Source organism: Nannospalax galili, unplaced genomic scaffold, assembly GCF_000622305.1.
Source record: "Nannospalax galili isolate Female #2095 unplaced genomic scaffold, S.galili_v1.0 scaffold279, whole genome shotgun sequence".
Taxonomy (NCBI): Eukaryota; Metazoa; Chordata; class Mammalia; order Rodentia; family Spalacidae; genus Nannospalax; species Nannospalax galili.
This window is the reverse complement of record NW_008343971.1, coordinates 2,751,392-2,771,104: the sequence shown is the minus strand read 5'-3', so window position 1 is coordinate 2,771,104 and position 19,713 is coordinate 2,751,392. Positions and strand designations below refer to the sequence as shown.

The 19,713-nt window shown below is 45.3% G+C and overlaps 1 protein-coding gene across 3 annotated transcripts in view; it reads right to left on the bottom strand.

The window, feature by feature from the left end:
* Positions 1-6,060: 6,060 nt before the first annotated feature.
* Tcf7l1 (transcription factor 7 like 1) overlaps positions 6,061-19,713 on the bottom strand; it is a 211,042-nt gene continuing 197,389 nt past the window's right edge. For all 3 annotated transcript variants that reach the window (XM_008840252.2, XM_008840251.3, XM_029567001.1), the window contains 8 exons: positions 16,625-16,757; positions 14,753-14,855; positions 14,443-14,526; positions 13,657-13,800; positions 12,356-12,515; positions 12,143-12,250; positions 11,177-11,252; positions 6,061-7,501 (listed from right to left, as the gene is read on the bottom strand). In XM_008840252.2, coding sequence (XP_008838474.1) covers positions 7,068-7,501; positions 11,177-11,252; positions 12,143-12,250; positions 12,356-12,515; positions 13,657-13,800; positions 14,443-14,526; positions 14,753-14,855; positions 16,625-16,757 — 1,242 coding nt within the window. In that variant the 3' untranslated portion in view covers positions 6,061-7,067. The remainder of the gene's footprint in view (positions 7,502-11,176; positions 11,253-12,142; positions 12,251-12,355; positions 12,516-13,656; positions 13,801-14,442; positions 14,527-14,752; positions 14,856-16,624; positions 16,758-19,713) is intronic.

Sequence of the window (19,713 nt, the reverse complement as noted above, 5' to 3'; positions counted from 1 at the left end):
TGTTGTGCAGACCCTACTATGTGTAGCTATTAGTGCTACAGTAAGTTATGCTACTTGTCTTCTGGGACATTATCAGCTCCTTGTTTTTCACTAGTTCTTTTTTCCTTCTCTCTCTTTTTTTTCTTTTTTGAGACAGGGTCTTACTATGTAGCCATGGCTGGCTTGGAACTCAGTTTATAGACCAGCCTGGGCTGGAACTCACAGAAATCCACCTGCCACCACGCCCAGCCCATTTTTTTCAATATTTCTTTTCTCTAGAGCCTTCTAAGTTTCCCAATTGTAGTTGAATTTGGTACTTCTAGAAGGAAAATAAAATGAACAGTATCAAACAGCAGAGAGTTGAAATAGGGTTTCAAATTAGATACTTCAGCAGAGTGATGAGAGCAAAGAGGGCTAAGTAGTGAGGAAGTAATTAGAAAGCACTGATCTGGAAGTGAGACTATGGAACAGAGGGATTCTCCTATGGCAGAGGACTGAGCTACTTTTGTAACGAAGGTTAGGGGAGGGAATATGATCAGTGCAACAATGTACAAAAAGAGGAAAGACTGGGTAAGGTATTTTAAAAATCAAAATAGAATATTTCTATTGGTCTCAATTTCCTTCCTTGATGTATCCCAATCTGGCCTTGAACTAGCCATGCTGAGCTACATTGACAGCTCTGAATTTTCTTGTTATTCTAAGAGGCAAGCCCTCTTTCAAGAATGGGGAGATAGGGATTGAGTTGAGGGCTGAGAAGGTAAAGAAGGGAAGCTGATGTAGGACAAATGTAGAAACTGATGAAGTAATGAGTTGCATGTGGCTGATCTCCAGGATATGCTCCTTCATAGGACTGGGTCAGTGGAGGCAGATTATAGCACCAACTCCTAACATACAACAGCTTTGGTTGACGCAAGTGACAGAAAATAATTTCTTTTAATTTTTGACATGGGGATCTTACTATGTTGCCCAGGTTGGCCTAACTCCAAAGTCAAACCATCCTCCTGCCTTAGCCAACCTGGTAGCTATGACTGTAAGCACATATCACCATGCTCTGCTGTAAGCAATCTAATGCATCTTAATTTTCCTTGCATCCCTCTATGATTAAAAACAACTAAGAACAGAAAGAGAGAGAACTTCTTCAATGTGAAAGAGGGCATTCAAGAAGCTTATCACTAACATTATACTTGATGGAAAAAGACTGGATGTTTTTTCTTAAGATAAGGGGCAAATTTTTAAAGTGTATGTGTGTGTGTGTGTGTGTGTGTGTGTGTGTGTGTGTATACTACAGTGTACAAGTAGAGGTCAGAGTCAGAGGAGAGGACAACTTACTGGAGTCCTTCCACCATGTGGATGCTGGGGATCAAACTTTGGTCATCAGGCATGGTGGCAGGTGCCTTTATCTGATAAGCTACTTTAACGTTCTATTGATTGGATTTAGAGTCACCTAGGAGACACAATTCTAGATGTATCTATGAGGGTGTTTCCAGAAAGGTTTAACTGAGGAGAGAAGACCTCCCATTCTATGCTCTGGGGTCCTGGAAAAGGTGAAAATAAACTGGGCACCAGCATTCATGTCTCTCTGCTTGTTTCAGACATTATGTCATCAGCTATCTCAGGTGCCTGCTGCCACACCTTTCCCCCATGAAGGATGTAGCCCTTCTCAAACCATGAGCCAAAATATTTCTTTCTTCAGCTGTTTTGATCAGGTATTTTGTCACAAGAATGGAAAAAGTAACTAATACACTTTCCAACTTGATGTACAAACACAATCCTTGGTAGTATCACAGCTGGCTTCTCTGTGGAATTGACAGATGATCCTAAAATTCATATGGAAATGCAAAAGACTCAAAATAGCCAAAGTAGTGTAAAGAAAGAACAGTGGGAGGACTCATGCCTCCCTATTTGAAATATACTGTAATACTCAGGTAAATAGGACAGTATGGAACTGGCAGAAAGACATGGAGATGAATGAGATAGAAATGAGAATTAGAAATAAACTTGCACATTTGTGGTTAATTGCTTCTTTGATGATAGTGCCAGGATAGCTCAATGGGGAAAGAATAGTATTTAAAATTTTATTTATTTGTTTATTTTTATTTTATGAGTATTTTGCCTGCATGTATGTAAGTGCACCTGCATGTGCAATGCCCATGGAGGCCAGAAAAGGGCATCTGATTCTCTGGAACTGGAGTTACAGATGATTATCTGCCATGTGGGTGCTGGGATCCAAACGAGGGTCCTCTGTAAGAGCAGCTAGTACTCAAAATCTCCGGAGCCATCTCTCCAGCCTTCAAGAACAGTTTTTTGGACAAATAACAATGGGGCAACTGGCCTATAAGTACATGAAAAGATGCTCAGTATCATTAGTATTAGGGAGATTAAAATAAAAATCAATGAAATACTATTTCAGAAAAAGTAGAAAGTAAATATTGGTGTTACTAAGGAGGCTTGGAGCCCTCACAATAGGAATGCAACATGGTGTAGCTGCTATTTGAAAACTCACCATTTCCTTAAGAAACTCAGCATAGCAGTCACACTCCTAGTTATGTACCCCAAAGAACTGAAAACAAACTCAAGCACTTACTAGTATGTGAATGTGCATAGCAACATTATTCATGAGTTTAAAGGTAGCAAATGTTTGGGGCTGGAGAGATGGCTCAGTGGTTAAGAACACTGGTTGTTCTTGCAGAAGACCTGGGTTTGAATCCTAGCACCCACATGGCAGCTAACAACTGTCTGAAACTCCAGTTCCAGGGGATCCAATGGTTTCTTCTGTCCTCCACAGGCATTGCACATCACCGGTGTACTTACCTACATGCAGGCAGTACATGCATACACTAAAAATAATAAATAAAATATTTTTTTAAAAGGTAGTAAATGTCATCAAATGAATGGATAAGCACAATATAGTGTGCAGGGAGGAAGTGTAGCTCAGTGGGAGAACATTTATTTATTGTGTACAAGGCCCAATGTTTGATCCCCACCACCACACACAAATATAGATCCATATATATAGATCTCCATATATAATATATACATACGCATGATTACAATTCTGTTACTCCAGCAATTATTTCCATTATTTTTGAGATAGTGTCTCATGTATCCCAGACTGGCTCCCACCTGCATATGTACCTAGGATGACCTTGAACTTCTGATCCTCCTGCTTCTACCTCCTAAGGGCTGGATTATAGCTGATTATATGTGCCACCATGCCCAGTTTATACTGTGCTAGGGATGGAACCCAGGGCTTCATACATGCTAGGCAAGTGCTATAACAACCGATTTACATCCCTAGCTCTTCAGCAACTGTTTTGAATGTTTACAAGGCTTGGCCACTCTTTACACAGTTTCTAGTTCTTCACCTTGTTCTTGTTCCTCAATTTGGCCTAGTAGCTGCCAAATACAATAATTTCTTGTAATTACTTCCTTATGGAACCAAACAGATTGAAGTATAGGCAATCTAAACTGTTCAACAGTATTAGAACCCAATTGGTCAGTCTTTGCCCAGAGTGTGGTAACAATTAAGAGTAACAGTTCTCCCTTTTTCTTCTAGGTTCTTTTGACACAGAGTTTCATGTAGTCCAGGTTGTCATAGAACTTGATTTATTATTATGAAGCCAAAGATGACCTTGAATTTCTGATATTCCTGCCTCTACCTCCCAAGTACTAGGACTATACACAGGCACCACCCATGCCTGGTTTATGCAAAGTGCTGGGGATTGAACTCAGGGTGTTGTGCACACTAGGCAAGTACTCTACTTACTGAGTTACATCCCCAGTCCAATAGTTTACTTTTGAGTGGACCGATTTAAAGAGGTATCTAATCTACTTAAATGAGCTCTGACTCCCACGCTCCACCTGGATTGCCCAGATATGCACATTTTCTCAGTGTGACTCCACAGACCTATTTGTTCTAAACCCAAGTAGAACTTCCCATGGAAACTACGTGGTTGACAATAAAGGCTGAACTCAGTAAAGGCACTTGCCCCTAGGTCCCTGGACTTTCTTGCTCTTCGCCCCTGAGCACAAGTGTCCTAAATGGCTTGTGCTTTTCCTCTGCTCTGGCCCATGTTCCCCATTTCTCTCTGGATCTGCTATTTCATGTATCCTCCTGTTTCCTTTTGCCTCTCACCTGACCTGTACACCTGAATGTAATTTCCCTCCTGGGCTAGACTCTGACAGCAGCTATCTTGGTACAAATACACTGGGCATAGGTCAGACAAGGGCCACAAGGGCATCTGGCGGTATAAATACGTTTCCTATACTCCGTGGTCATGTGTCCTGTAGTCATGGCTAGTCACTTAGGTATTAGGTCACCTGCCAGGATATATTAGCAGCCTGTGAAAGCCATACTGCAAACATTCATGGCAGCTCTGGCAGGGCAGTACTAGAGTTTACAGCCACTGGACTGAGAGATTGCAACAGCAACTTAATGAAAAGCACAATGAACAATGAAACATACTCAGCTACAAAAAAGAATGAAATTCTGATACATGGGGGCTGGAGAGATAGATGGCTTAGTGGTTAAGAGCACTGGTTGCTCTTGCACAGGACCCAGGTTTGATTCCTAGCACCCATGTTGCGGCTAACCACTGTTTGTAACTCCAGTTCCAGGGGATCTGATGTCCTCTTCTGATCTCTGCAGGCATTGCATGACATGGGTGCATTTACATACTTGCAGACAATACACTCATACACAAAACACTCTGACCAATACCAACTTGGGGAGGAAAGGGTTTATTCACCTTACATCTCCCAGGTCACAGTTCATCACTAAAGGAGCCCAAGGTAGGAATTCAGGGTAGGAACCTGGAGGCAGGAGCTGAAGCACAGGCCATGGCGAGACCCTGCTTACTAGCTTGCTCTCCTGGTCCAAGCTCAACCTGCTTTCTTATATGACACAAGACTACCTGCCCAGGGGTAGCACCACCCAACAGTGGGCTGGGCCCTCCCACATCACCCAGTAATCAAGAAAATGCCCCACAGACATGGCCACAGGTCAGTTCAATGGAGGAAATTCCCCAATTAAGGTTCCCTCTACTCAGGTGTGTCAAGTTAACAACTGAAGCTATCCAGCACAGAGGCTAACAACCATCTGTAATTTCAGTTTCCGGGAACAATCTCTTCTAACTTTTGCTGGTGTTGCATGCATAGGCACATTTACATTCATGCAAGCAAAGCCACTCACTCATTCACATAAAATAAAATAAAAAAGAAATTTTTAATTGAACAGGACTGGAGAGATGGCTCAGCGGTTAAGAACATGTACTATTCTTGCCAAAGAACTGAGTTTGGTCCCCAGCACTGACATTGGGTGGCTCCCAACTGCCTAAAACTCCAGCTCTAGGGGATCCAACCCCTTAACCAGTACTGACATGGATACACACACACATGCACACACACACGCGCGCGCACAATAAATCTTTAAAAAATTGGGGCTGATGAAATGGCTCAGTGGGTAAGGTGCTTGCCATGCAAACCTGATGACCTGAGTTTGGTCCCTGGAACTCATGTAAAGGTTGAAGGAGAGAACCAATTCCACAAAGTTGCTCTCTAACCTCCATATGTGAGTATGGCACCCCCCCACCTCATCATATATAGCCAATAATAAATACAATGTTGTTTTAGAATTGGCAGTGCTGGGCTTGAACCCAAGATCTCAAATGGCTAGGCCAGTAGTCTGTCACTGAGATATACCACCCAGGCTTGTCCACTACTTTGAAAGGGTAAAATTTAAATTAGCAAATTATACCTCAATAAAGCCACTATGAATAGTATGAATTGCCATGCTGGAACCATGAGAAGCTTAAAGGATGCCCCTCGGAGGCACCGCATGCACAAGTGCACTTACATACATGCAGACAAAACATTCATACACATAAAATAAAAATAAATAACTCTCACATGCACAAAATAAATCAAAAGAAAAAAAGACTGGAAGTTCGTTGGCCTTTTCTAAACTCAATGGACATGTTTTATATTACTCTATGATAGGTGGCTTGTAAAAATTTAACCAGGGCTTGGCACAAAATGGGTAGTTTGATTCAACAGAAGGTCAAAAGAAACACTCAGAAAAGGTCTTGCAAATGCAATTTTATTTTCTTTTGTGAAAATAAACAGAGTTTAAATTGCTCCAAAAACCATAAAAAAAAATGAAATACACACAGAAGAAGCATGTGAAGTGATGGGGGGAGGGCAGAGGGTCTTAGAGACTTTGGCAGATTGTGCTAGCACAGACCCAAGTGGCAGGCACCAGACCACGGGGACTTGGCCCTGCCAGCCACTCTGAGGTTGTGAGAGGGAAACCTCAACTGGGAACAGGAGAGGAACACAGACTCCTTCCATGAGGAAGTGGCAGGCACCTTGAGTCCCTTTAAATGCAGGGGTTGGGGGACTGTTTCAGAGGACTTCTTTCCTCACTGTAAGCTGGAGGCTGGCAGGTTGGAGCCTGCAGAGGGATGGGGGAGGACGGTGGGGGGGGGGAACCACGACACAACATGACATGGTTGGGGGGGGTGCTAGTGGGAACAAATCAGGACAAGATGTCACTGCACGTGGCCAAGGCCTTACACTGAGCAGAGGACAAAGGGGCGAGAAACCATGGTGTTGAGCACATGACAAAAACTTGGGCTAAGGAAACAGGAATGCATTCCAAGGAAGAGGTGCCAGGCTAAAACTCTAGGCCACGCAGCCTTGCAAATGGAGAAGGGGGAGGGGAGAGAAGCTGGGGCAGGTGACAAGGAGAAAGAGGAGGGCAGAAAGTCAGAAAGAGGTAGAGAGGTGTCTTCTGCCCAGGTACACCCACCACCACACAGGGAGAGAATAACTTTTCAGTTTTCTTTCTTGTAAAGATTTTTTGTGTGTGGTTTTGTTTTGTTTTGGGTTTTTTTGTTGTTGTTTGTAAAAAAAGCCTGAAGATCAGCTACTGGTTACACCTACAAGTGTAAAGCGCTGCTGTTACCAGTCACTTTACAGAACAGTTCAGAGTGGTCAAATATTGACCAATAAAGTTTCCTCCCCCCGTCCCTCTTCTGAATCATTACTACTTGGAGTCACGTGATAGCCTGCATAGAACAGGGGGTAGCTTAGTGGGCAGACTTGGTGACCAAGGAAAGAGGCTGGGCCTGTAGCACAGGGAGGGCCTGGTGGGCATGGAGCGTGGCTGGGAAGGAAGGAGCAGAGGTCAGCAGAGCTGTAGGCATGGACCCCAGGGGCAGGGGCCTGGACAGGAGTGGGGGCTGGCTGCCCATCTGGCTGGAGTTGCTGGCTGTAGCCTTCGCTGACAGGAAGGCAGCTGAGTGGAGAGCCAGCTGGGCCCGGGTCTCTGGTTTGGTGGTGAGGGACAGGGGCTGGGCTTGCTCGGAGTGGGTGGCAGCAGGGGCAGCTGGTGACGCCAAGGCTGCGGAGGGGGTCGCAGGTGAGTCCAGCGTGCTGCCATGGGAAGAGGCAGGGCTATCACAGGGCTTCTCAGGGGGCAGGTACTGAATACATGGCTTCTTGCTCTTGGAGGCCAGAGCACCTAGAGGTAAAAACACAAGAAAGAATGAGTAGCTGATAGCCCTGGGAGGGACAGAGGCTGAGGAACAGCTGTGTATAGTCAGCACTCTGTACCTGTGGATTCAGCTCATAATAAATGGAAAATATTGGGGGGAAAATGCATCTGTACTAAACGTGCAAATACTTTTCTTCTTTCTCTTTTTGAGACAGGGTCTCACTATGGTAGTCATGGCTGGCTTGGAACTTGCTATGTTGGTCAGGCTGACCTCAAAGTCACAGAGATCTGCCTGCCTCTGCCTACAAGTGCTGGGATTACAGATGTGAGCCACCATGTCCAGCCTCGGATGATTTTCTTTCTTATTATTCTATAAGCAATAAAGTATCACAGCTATTTCCATAGCAATCACATTGTGTGGGGTGTTATAAGGCACCTGGAGTTTTAGGACCATGTGGGAAGATGGGGGGGGGTTATGCAAATAAGATGCCACTTCATCTAAGAGACTTGAGCATATATGCATTTGCTGTTAAAGTGGGGTTTGTGGGGCCCTGGAACCAATCCCAAGGATACTGAGGGATGACTGTACATTGGAAACATAGGAATACTTATGGTGGGGCTGGAGAGATGCCTCAGCAGTAAAGATCTGCTCTTGCAGAGAACCATGTTTGGTTCCCAGCACCCACATGGCAGCTAATAGCTGTCCCAAGTTCCAGGGGATCCAGTGTCCTCTTCTGGCCTCTGTGGGCACTAGACACACATGTGGTACACTTATATACATGCAGGCAAAACATTCATACACATTAAATAAAAATAAATAATTTTTTTTATAAAGGAAAAAAAGAGCCAGGCATGGTGGCGTACACCTTTAATCCTGGCACTTGGGAGGCAGAGGCAGGCGGATCTTTGTGAGTTCAAGGCCAGCCTGTTCTACATAGCAAGTTCCAGGACAGCTGGGGCTACAGGAGACCCTGTCTCAAAAAGACAAAAAAAAAGGAAAAAAAAGAATGCTTATGATAAGGATTTGAAATTATTATTTTTGGAGGGGGTCTTTTTAAGACAGGGTCTCCCTGTAGCCACAGCTGACCTGGAACTAGATGTACAAACCAGGTTGGCCTCAATCTCAGAGACTGGCCTGCCTCTGCCTCCCTGAAATTATTTAAAATTAAAAAAAAATTGAGTTGTTTGGTATATGCGTGTGCGTGCATGCGTGTATGTGTCTGTCTGTCTGTCTGAGTGGAGAGAGAGAGAGAGAGAGAGAGAGAGAGAGAGAGAGAGAGAGAGAACAGTTGTACTTACCTGTGGATGTGCATGTGGAGGAAGAGGTTGACCTTGGGTGTCTTCCTCTATTACCCTCTATCTTATTTTTTGAGACATGGTTTCTTACTGAATCTCACTGAAGAGTTCATTGTTTTTGTTAGACTGGATGGCCAGCCAACCACAGCCAGGGATCTGCCTCTTCCTACCCCTAACTTCCTCTAGCACTGGGGTTACAGGCTGCCACAGTGGCTTTTACATGGGTGCTGGGCATCTGAACTCAGGCCCTCAAGCTTTCACAGACTTTATCCACTGAGTTATCTCCAATTTCTTTTTTTTTTTTTTCCCCCTTGTTTGAGATAGGCACTCATGTATCCTGGGTTGGCCTTGAACTTACTCTGTAACTAAGGATTTCCTGCTTCCACCACTTGAGTGCTGGGATAGGCATACAACACCATACCTGGCTTATGCAGTGGGGGATCAAACCCAGGGCTTCATGCATTCTATCAACTAAGCTACATCTCCAGCCTTTTCAAAGATTTTAAGATTAGGAGACTGCATTTAGGAACACTCCGTGCCAGAGAAGGCACCTTGCTTCATACTGGCAAAGGCCCACTCAGAATCTGATCAGAGGAAAAACAGCTCAGCCAGCTACCACACCATGACCCTCTTCCCTAAATCTCTTAACTGCTGAGATCAACCTGTACTCAAGTTTCTTTGAAATTGTTGGCTAATGACCCAATCAGATGTGACTTCTGCTGAGCATTGTGGCATAAAATAGACTTTGTATTGTCTCTGAATTTTACTTATGTGTATCCCATGTAGAGGGATTATATAAAAGGAAGGAGGAAAAGAAGGAAGGCAGGTCAAGATGCTGTAGATAGTGCTAGCAGTTGTACATTTGCCGTCTACCACTTTTATACTGGGATGAGTGTGAGGTGGAGGTCATTACCTACATGCCAGTCACACTGAGAATTTCTCTGTACTAGGTGTGATGTCCTACATATCTTTGGCACAATGTGGTTCTTAAACTAAAACAAACACTGTTCTGGTGTTTAATCAATGAAAACCTGATTCTAGCGGATCCACTGATAGTGTGGTGTGATGGTCAATCTTTATCATCAACTTGATGGGAATTTAGAATCACCACGGAAACATACCTCGGTGGATCCACCCTGTATATGGGCTGGGGTTTTGGACTGAATAAGAATGATGAGAAAGTGAGCTGAGTATCAACTTTCATTTCTCTGCTTGTGACCGACTGCCATGCTGTCCCCATAATGGGCTGTACCCTCAAATTTTGACACAAAATAAGGTCTTCCTTAAGTTGCTTTTGGTATTTTGTCAAGGCAATGAGAAAAGTAACTAATCTAGGTGACATGTCTGTGACTAACTTGCCACTTCCTAAGGGAATTTCAGAAATAATTCTAGTAAGTTTCACTTTTATGTTACACGCCGACTCTAGGACATAACCTTCAAAGTGCAATTCAGCTAAACTGAGACATGCCTGGGCTTAAGATTTATTTTATTGGTGTGTGTGTGTGTGTGTGCGTGCGTGCGCGCACACATGTCTGTCTTGTCTGTGTGTGTATGTGGATGCCCACAGAGGCTGGAAGAGAAAGTTGGATCCCCTGGAGCTGGAGTTACAGGCAATTGTGAACTGTCTGATAGGGTGCTGGGAATTGAACTCCAGTGCTTTACAAGAGCAGCAAGCACTTCCAACCACTGAGCCTTTCTAGTCTCAAAATTTCCTGTTTATTTGAGACCAGGTCTTGTGAGTCCGGGCTGGCTTGGTACATATAAAAGGAAGGCATTCCTGTGTACTAGAGGAAGATCTTGAACTCCTAATGCTCCTGCTTCTACCTCACCACTACACTTAGTTGAGAGAAAGTCTTAGGATTAAATCCTACTGTCAGACCATTGAGATGGCTCAGTGGGTAAAGGTGCTTGTTGCCAAGCCTGAAGATCTGAGTTTAATATCTAGAATCCACATGGTAAAAAGAGAACTGACTCCCACAAGTTGTCCTCTGATTTTCATACATGCACATGTGTGCATGCACATACACAAATAAATGTAATAAATTAAAAAATTAAAATTAAATATAATTTAAAACAAGCAAATCCTGCTGCCACTTCATAAATAGAATAACTGGGAAAAGCCCTAGAATTCTCCAAACCATTTTATGGGGCTGATGGGGCATCAAACTCAGGACTGCTAGACTGCTAGACAGTGGTCTTACCACCTGAGTTACATCCCTAGCCTTTTAATTTATCTTTTCTAAAAGGTAATGCTGACACCTACATGAGTAAACCTGAGGCTGCTATGAGGTTGAGACTCTGCAGGCAGCAGCTCTCACAAGAGCACCAAGCCATCATGCCTGGATAATACAGGCATGTGTAGCTGAGATGGGGGAGAGCGATACAGAGGCCATGGCCCAGACTCACCTTCTGCCTCTTGAATTTGCTGCTGGGACTGTGCCTGTGACAGCTGCTTTTCTCTCTTCCTTTTCTTTTTCTTACCCTGAAAAATATGACCATAGAAAGAAGTGAACAGGGACAGAATAGTACCAGCTCATCAGGAAGACCTCATATCAGCACAGAAGATGGGCACTGGCTCTCCTTCTCTTGACTGCTCCTGGTTGAGGGTGCTGGAGAAGCAGGGTGTGCAAGAAGGCAGAGAGACTCTGTCCTACTTTCCCATAAAGTCCCTCTGGTTAGGGCATCAAGGCCTTCTTGGAAGGCCTCATCCTTACCCTTCAAGTGATCTGTCTGTCTCCCTCTCTTTAACAACCTTTGCTCTCTATAACGGTGGTTCTTGATCTATCCCCTCTCTCTTTTTTCTTGGTGTGTGTGTGTGTGTGTGTGCTTGTAGATGCCAGGGGATAACCTTGGATGTTGCTTCTCAAGCAGTGCTCACCTTTTTTGAATGAGGGCCTCTCACTGGCCTGGAATTTGCCAAGTAGGCTAAGCTGGCTGGCTAGCAAGGCCCAGGGATCGGTCTCTGCCTCCCCAGTGCTGAGAGTACAAGGGCACACCACCATGCCTGGCTTCTTTATGTAGATGCTGGGGATCAAACTCAGGTCCTCATGCAAGGTAAGCACTTTACTGACCTAGTTATCTCCTCAGTCCCACTGTTAATCTTTTGTGAGGGGTTCCAGGTCCCTCTGAAAATCTGATGTAGCTGTGAATCCTCTTACCAGGAAAAAAAAAAAAAGCAGAGAAGAGCATACATATAAAAATCTGCCAAGTTTCAGTTTTTAGGCGTGGGCCCTGAGAATTCAAATGGCTTTCTTAGTTATAGGGAAGTATGGATTGTCTTTAAAAGCAACATGAGGTTGCTTTCTTTTTCCTGCATCTTGAAGATGTTGCTCCTGTGGTCTGAGAGTCCCCCCGCACGGTGTACACACTCACGTAGTTGTCCCGGGCTGACCAGGTTGGGTAGAGCTGAGAATGAAGCTGCCGCTCCTTCCGGGCCAGCTCGTAGTACTTGGCCTGTTCTTCTCGAGACAGGTTGTGCCACTAAAGGAGAGAGGGTCAAGACACACCGAGTGGTCAGGGCAGGGACGGGTGGGGCAGGGGACCTAAGTCCCAATGCCTGGCAGCGTCACCTGGAGGGCACCTCACCTTTCTTCCCAGGATTTGGTTAATGGCAGCGCTCTCCTTCAGGGTGCACTCAGCCACCACCTTGGCCCTCATCTCCTTCATATACAACATGAAGGCGTTCAGAGGCTTCTTCACGTGAGGCTTCTTTTCTTCCTCCTTCTTCACGGTGACTGGGGATTTCCTGGGGACACATGTGACTGCAGGTTAGCGCTGGTAGTCAACCAGCTCCACATCCCTGCCCTCACAGAGGCTGCTGGTGGACTGCCTCGGGCAGGGGTAGTAGCAGTCTCTGATGTTCGGGTGGCTCCGTGGCTGCTTCTGGCTTTTGTGCTGTTTGTCTGGTCCCCCCACCCCTCTTGAGAGGGGAAAGAAAGATGAGAGAAGAAAGAGAGGGGGGAAGAGGGAGAGGGATGGGGGTGGGAGAGAGAGAGAGAGAGAGAGAGGTGGAGAGATGACTCTGTACTTAAGGGTACTTGCTGTTCTTACATAGGATGCAGGTTCAGTTCTCAGCACCCATGTTGGGCAGCTCACAACCATCTTTTACTCTAGTTCTAGGGAATCCAATGTCATCTACTGACCTCCACATGCATATGCATGCACAGGGTACACATACATACACTCACACATATACACATACACATAAAATAAAAATAAATCTTTTTTAAAAAAGAGAGGAAGGGCTGGAGTGATAGCTCAGTGGTTAAGAGCACTTGCCACTCTTGTAGAGGGCCTGGATTTAATTCCACCCACATGACACCTCATAACCACCTGTAAGTCCAGTTCTAGGAATGCACGTGTTACACATACATGCAGGCACTCATACACATAAAATAAAAATAAATAAATAAATAAATAAATAAGGACTTTTAAAAGTGTTCTTTTAAAAAGAAAGACAGAAAAGAGAGGAAAGAGGGAGAGAGGCGGTGGGGCCATGATGCTCTGTGGGCATGGACTTTCCCACTGTCTTTATGGTGCAATAGGCAATGTCCAGGCCTCGGCTCCTCTCTCCTACCAGCTGCAACGAATCCCTAAGAGAATGCTTTCTTCTCTCCTGGCCTCACATTTTCAGTGGATGACAGGGCAGTGATGGAAGCTAAAGGCTTTCTCAGTTTCTCTCTCAGCCTCTAGAACCTGACTGGAAAATGCTCCTTACTGTGAAAACAGATATCTAAAGTCTCAAAGGAAATAGAGAGAGGACAGGGCTAGGCAGGGGCTGCCAGACTGACACCAAGTAACACCAGGAGGGAAAAACAAATGGCCTGGGCTGTGCAGAGACCAGTTGGCTGCTTGCATACCCTCCATCCAAAGGGCCTCTTACTTACGCGCTCACCGCAGGACTCAGGCTGGGGGCTGCTGGCTCCTGCTTTACGATGGGGGAGACGATGGCGGGGTGGGGGATCCCTGAGGTGGGCAGGCCAGGATGTGCGGGAGCCACCATGTGTGGGGAGAACCGACTGGACACCAGGCTGTGTAGCAAGGGGTAACAAATGAGCATAGAGGGACAGCGGCTGAGTGTGTGCCACCTAGATAGCTATCATGTGGAGAAGCAGGTATCAGGTTTGGAGCCCACCTAATGAGGCTCTCCCTTTCCCCGCTATCTGGTGCTGGATGCAGGTAGAATGAAAAATCCAGGAGGGGAGACAGGAAAGTAGGGCTATGGGCTGTAGACTGTCATCAAATGTCCCAATGTCAGTTAGAGCCACCTTTGTGACGGAAATTCCCCTATACTATTTCCTTTCCTGGCCTCATCACAGAAAATAGGAATTTTCTCCTAGTTTCTGGCTTCAGTGTGACATACTCAAAATGGCTTCATGCCTGGCACCAGGGCAGACGCATAAGGAGGATAGCAGCCTAGGGCTCTGAGGCTCTCATTTCAGAGAGGAAAAGAAGGACCCTGGGATCTCCATTCCACCCTAGGGGTGATGGTGTGGGGAACATGGGGCAAGATGTGGCTTCTTCTTAGAGATGAGGATGGGGTAGCCCCATGCACCCCATTCCTGCCCACTAGGCTACAAGGGAAAGGCTGGCTCGTGGTCAGAAGTGGCACAGTCACTAGCAAACATCCCTGGACTATCATTTCCTGCTGGTGGCCCCAGCCTAGGACTCACCTGGACATTGAGGCATTCATGGCGAGGGCAGGGTAAGGATGCCGGAAGCCACCAGGAGGGAGGGAGTACATGGGTTGTCCTTGCCTATTGGGTCAAGAAGGAAAAAGGAGCTCTGGTCAGATACCAGGAAAGTTTGGGTCTAGAACCAAGGGGACTGGACTGGGGAGAAAAGATGGGAAATGGGGCAGGAAGTCAGAAGAGCTGGGAGAAAACTGTCCAGGGGTGGGAGCAGGGAGGTCTAAGTCCTGGGGTTCAGAGGGATAGAGCTCAGTGAAGGAACCAGGGTAAAAAAGGTTATGGGTTTCCTTACTGTGGGACGAGCCAGCCGAGGGGATGGGGGATTTGTCCAACAGCTCCAGGAGACAGTGGGTAATATGGTGACAGCTCAGATGGGTGAGGGGGGCGGGGGATTCCTGCTTCCAAAGAGAGATGTGTCAGATGCTTCCCTCGCCCTACCTTAGCCACTTAAATAACACCCAGCAGGAGCCTCCTTCCCCTGCATCCCCAGGCTTCCATCATCATTCCTGTCCTTTCCACCCACCAGCAGCTCTGGATGGTCAGTCAAGAGCATCCAGGTGAAAGGACTCAGAGACCTTTCCTCTAGATCTCTCAAAGCCATGTCTGTGGGTGTAACTTCTTTTTGTCTACTGGACAGGGATTCATACAGAACCCAACAGAGAGCACAGATGTCCTCCAAGTCATCAGTTAACTAATCTTCTAGAAAGCCTGCCTCATTCAAGGAAAAATAAACTTTGCATCTCTGGGGCTGGAGATGTAGTTCAACACACACAAAGCCCTGGGTTTGATCTTTAGCACTGTATAAACTATCTCAGCACTTAGGAGGTAGAGGCAGGAGGACCAGGAGTTAAAGATCATCCTTGGCTACATAGCAAGCTCTAGAGTAGCCTGGCTATATGAGACTGTCACAAAAAAACCAACCAAACAAACAAAAAATCCCCAAATCAAAACCAGACCAATCAACCACCAACCAACCAACCAAACAAACAAATAAACAAAACCAGAAACTCTTTATATACCTTAGCCATAAACTCTGGATTTTGAATCTACATTTTTTCTTTCTACCTACAGCTTTTTGTTTTGTTTTGTTTTTTCCCCGGAGCTGAGGACCGAACCCAGGGCCTTGTGCTTGCTAGGCAAGCGTTCTACCACTGAACTAATTCCCCAACCCCAGCTTTTTTTTTTAAATCTTATTTATTATTTTTATTTTATGTGTGTGTATTGCCTGCATGTAGGTAAGTGCAGTGTTATGCAATGCCCTCAGAGCTTCAGAAGAGGCTGTCGGATCCCCCTGGGACTGGAGTTATAGACAGTTGTTAGCTGCCATGTGGGTGCTGGGATCTGAACTCAGGTCTTCTGCAAGAACAACCAGTGTTCTTACAACCAGTGTTCTTAACTACTGAGCCATCTCTCCAGTCCCCTACCTACAGCTTTTAATAACCATATTCCTCAAAAGAGGGGTTCCAAAAATTCTTAGAGCCATGGTGATTCTGTGGGAATGTTATAAAGACCTTGGCTCTCAGGGATGGACAAGTCTGGGGGCAATTAACAACAATAAAAGCCATCTCCAACTCCTTGTTTTAATATATATATTAATATATTAATATTAATTTAATATATATATTAATAAATCTTTTTGAGACAGGGTCTCCCTGCAGCCCCAGTTGGCCTGGAGCTCACTATGTAGACCAGGCTGGTCTTAATCTCACAGAGATTCACCTGCCTCTGCCTCCTGAGTGCTGGGACTAAAGGCGTGCGCCACCACGCTCAGCATTTTATTATATTTTAAAGTCTGGCCAGGTGAGTGACTACATTTGAAATGTTTATTAAAGGGCACATATTTCAGTTTATGGAGGCACAGTCTGGATGGGCTGGACTGACTGCACTCTCCATTTACTGTGGCACCAGGCCCTTTGCTTTATCTTGTTTCATTCCTTTTTGTCCACAGGTTAAAACACACACACACACACACACACACACACGCACGCACGCACGCACGCACGCACGCACGCACGCACGAGCCTCAAGTGAATGGGCAAGGTAATTCGCCTCTTGAAAGATGTGGAGATTTGAACCTAGGTCTGTCTCATTCAAGGGCTCTTATTTCCCCTCAAAGAAAAGCTGCCCACCCCACAGGAGCATTATCTGTGCCAAGACCACTCACCTGTCTTTGGATCGATTTCTGGGGAGAGGTGCGTGGGAGGAGAGGCAGGGGAGAAGTGGTCATTGCTGTAGGTGATGAGGGGTGTCAACGGGTGCATGTGATGAGGGTGCTGAACAACAGGAACTTTGTTGGACTGAAAGACAGAGAGAAGACAGACTAGGAATAGTGGCCAGGGAGAAAGGGTATAAAATCAGCTGTCATTTACTGGTGGAATGGGTGCAGGCTATTTTCTGTTCACCATCCCATCCAGCCCTCACAACAGATCTGGAGAGAAGGGAGCAAGACTAGAGGGCAGCAAACTCCCTCTCCAAACCACCCACAGCATCCCCTTCACAAATATATTGTGGTGCTAACAGGCTACTCAGTTCTGATCACACTGTGTCAATCTCTATGAATGGAAGAGGGCTTAGCAGATTTTTCTTGATCGCCTCCATGGAAACAGGAGCTATCGGGTTCTTGTCTGAGACTGGGACTAGGACAGCAGGGTCTTGTCATCAGCAGTTTATATACCAGTCACCACATTCAGACTTTACAAATGAAATGCGCTTTCAACTCCTCTCTGCAGCACTTCAAACACTTGTGGAACAATTACATTTCATTTAAAACACCTTCAGGAGTCAGTGAGATGGCTCAGCGGATAAAGGGCTTGCTGCCTTGCAGAGTCCTGACACTCATATAGTGGAAAGAGAGAACTGACCTGCATGTGAACACCACCACACACAAATAAATAAATGTAAACAAACAAAAAACAAAACCCTAAGGCAGGATTCCTATTTGATGTGGTGGGTACTGCCAAATGAAGGTATCTCCTGTATGACTTGCCTCTGGAGAGCCCAGGCAAAATATCTGTAGGGTGGTGGTACATGCCTATAACCTCAGCAATGGGGAGGCAGAGGCAGGAGGATTGGAAGTTTGAGGCCAGCCTGGGTTGTACAGTGAGACCTGTCCCAAAAACAAAAGAAAAACATATTGGTTGGAGAATGTGGTAATTAATATTGGTTGTCATCTAGGCAAGATCTAGAATCACCTAGGAGACAAACCTCTGGGCATGTCTGAGAGGGAGTTTCTAGACTGGGTTAATAGAGGTGGGAAGACTCACCCAAATATGGGCAGCACCATCCTGTAATTTGGGTCTTAGACTGAATGACCAGGAGAGTGAGTGAACTACCAGCATTTATCGCTCTCCACTTCTTTCCTGAGGCTGGAGTGCGATGGGCTATGTCCCCTAACATTGTGAACACAAACAAATCCTTCCTCCCCTAAGTTGCTTTTGGCAGGTATTTGATTATAGCAATGAGAAAAGTAACTAATACAGAGAAAAATGACAGATTGAATAAAAAAAAGGCTTTAAAATATGATTTGGCCAGGCGAGGTGGTGCACACCTTTAATCCCAGCACTCGGGAGGCAGAGGCAGGCAGATCTCTGTGAGTTCAAGGCCTGCCTGGTCTACATAGTGAGTTCCAGGACAGCTGGGGCTACAAGGAGACCCTATCTCAAAAAGACCAAAAAAAAAAAAAAAAAAAAAAAAAAAAAAAAACAAAAAAAACCAACATATATGATTTGGTCCCAGGGCCAAAATTCCACAGCGGTCTCTTCTTGTAACTGTCCTGATAGGAGATGTTGTGAGATGTTCAACAGAGACATTCGTATCTCTCCACCTATGGAAACAAGTGTCCTCGAGAAACTGAAAATTTCCTAGGAATCTCAGCTAGGAGAAGGAAAGGTTTATCAATCCTGGAACCAGCCAGGAAAGGAAATCCCTGGGAGAGATTTCACATACTATGACAAACTTGTCAGACCACCTTGCAGGAGAGACTAGAGCTGAGACAACAAAGTTGTGGGACCACAACTTCACCAGGACTGCTTAGCTATGCTGACCACTCGCTCTCTATTTAAACCTAAACCTCAGACAGTGGCTCAGTGGGCAACTCAGATGGTGGAGAGAATTGACTTTAACAGGTTGTCCACAGACCTCCATGTGGACAAATAAACATAAAACAAACAAAAACCAAAACCCCAAACCTCATGTCAGGACCTAGAAGATGAACATGGGGTGGGTGGCGGGTACTGCATCTCTAGCCGTTCCTTTTCCCAATGTTGCCACCTTGAATAAATCTCCTTTCTCTACTTCTCACTGTTACTTGTCTCTTTGATTGGCTTTTGATGCTGCCAGGGCCCAGGCTCTAGCCCTAACACCTCCAGTTCCACGCCTGTCTGCTTTCATCCCCCTGGTTCCAACAGCTCTTTCTTTTCATTTGGCACTGGTTTTGCAAATTCCGATTTGTATACTTCCTGTGGATCCCTCTGCTGACAAGTTTTGTTGCAGAGTAGGGAATCCAGAGGTGGAGAATCCAGACTCATTGGTCAGATGTCTGGCCCCACTGGTGCAAATGGACTTCACCTTGAGCAACTTCCTTTGACGGAACATTGATAAGTGTTAAGATTACTGTTTTCACTTGTTCACTTACAGCTGCTGCCAACAATTCTAAGAACAGATTTCTAGGAACTCAGTGCATCCAAACGATGTACTTGATTTTCTTGGAAATGGCTTTGTCAAAGGGTGATTTAAAAAAATATATTTTATTTGGGAAAAACCTACAAGATATAGGTGTAGGAAAGGATTTTCTAAACCGGACATCAATTGCTCAGGTAACAAGGGCAAGAATTAACAAATGGGACCTCATTAAACTAAAAAGTTTCTGTACATCAAAGGAGGCAACCAAGGAAGCAAACAGAAAACCCACAGAATGGGAGAAAATCTTCACCAGTGACACATCTAACAGAGGTTTAACATCCAAATATATAACGAACTCAAAGAACAGAGAATCAAGACAAGAAATAATCCAATTAAAGGATGGGCTAAGGAGCTGAACAGAGAGGTCTCAAAAGAAGAAGTAAAGATGACTATGAAACATCTTAAAAGATGTTCAACATCACTAATAATTAGGGAAATGCAAATTAAAACCACTTTAAGATTTTATCTTACCCCAGTCAGGCTGGCTAAGATCAAGAGAACAAATGATAGCAAATGTTGGAGAGGATGTGGGGAAAGGGGAACACTCATCCACTGCTGGTGGGGCTGCAAACT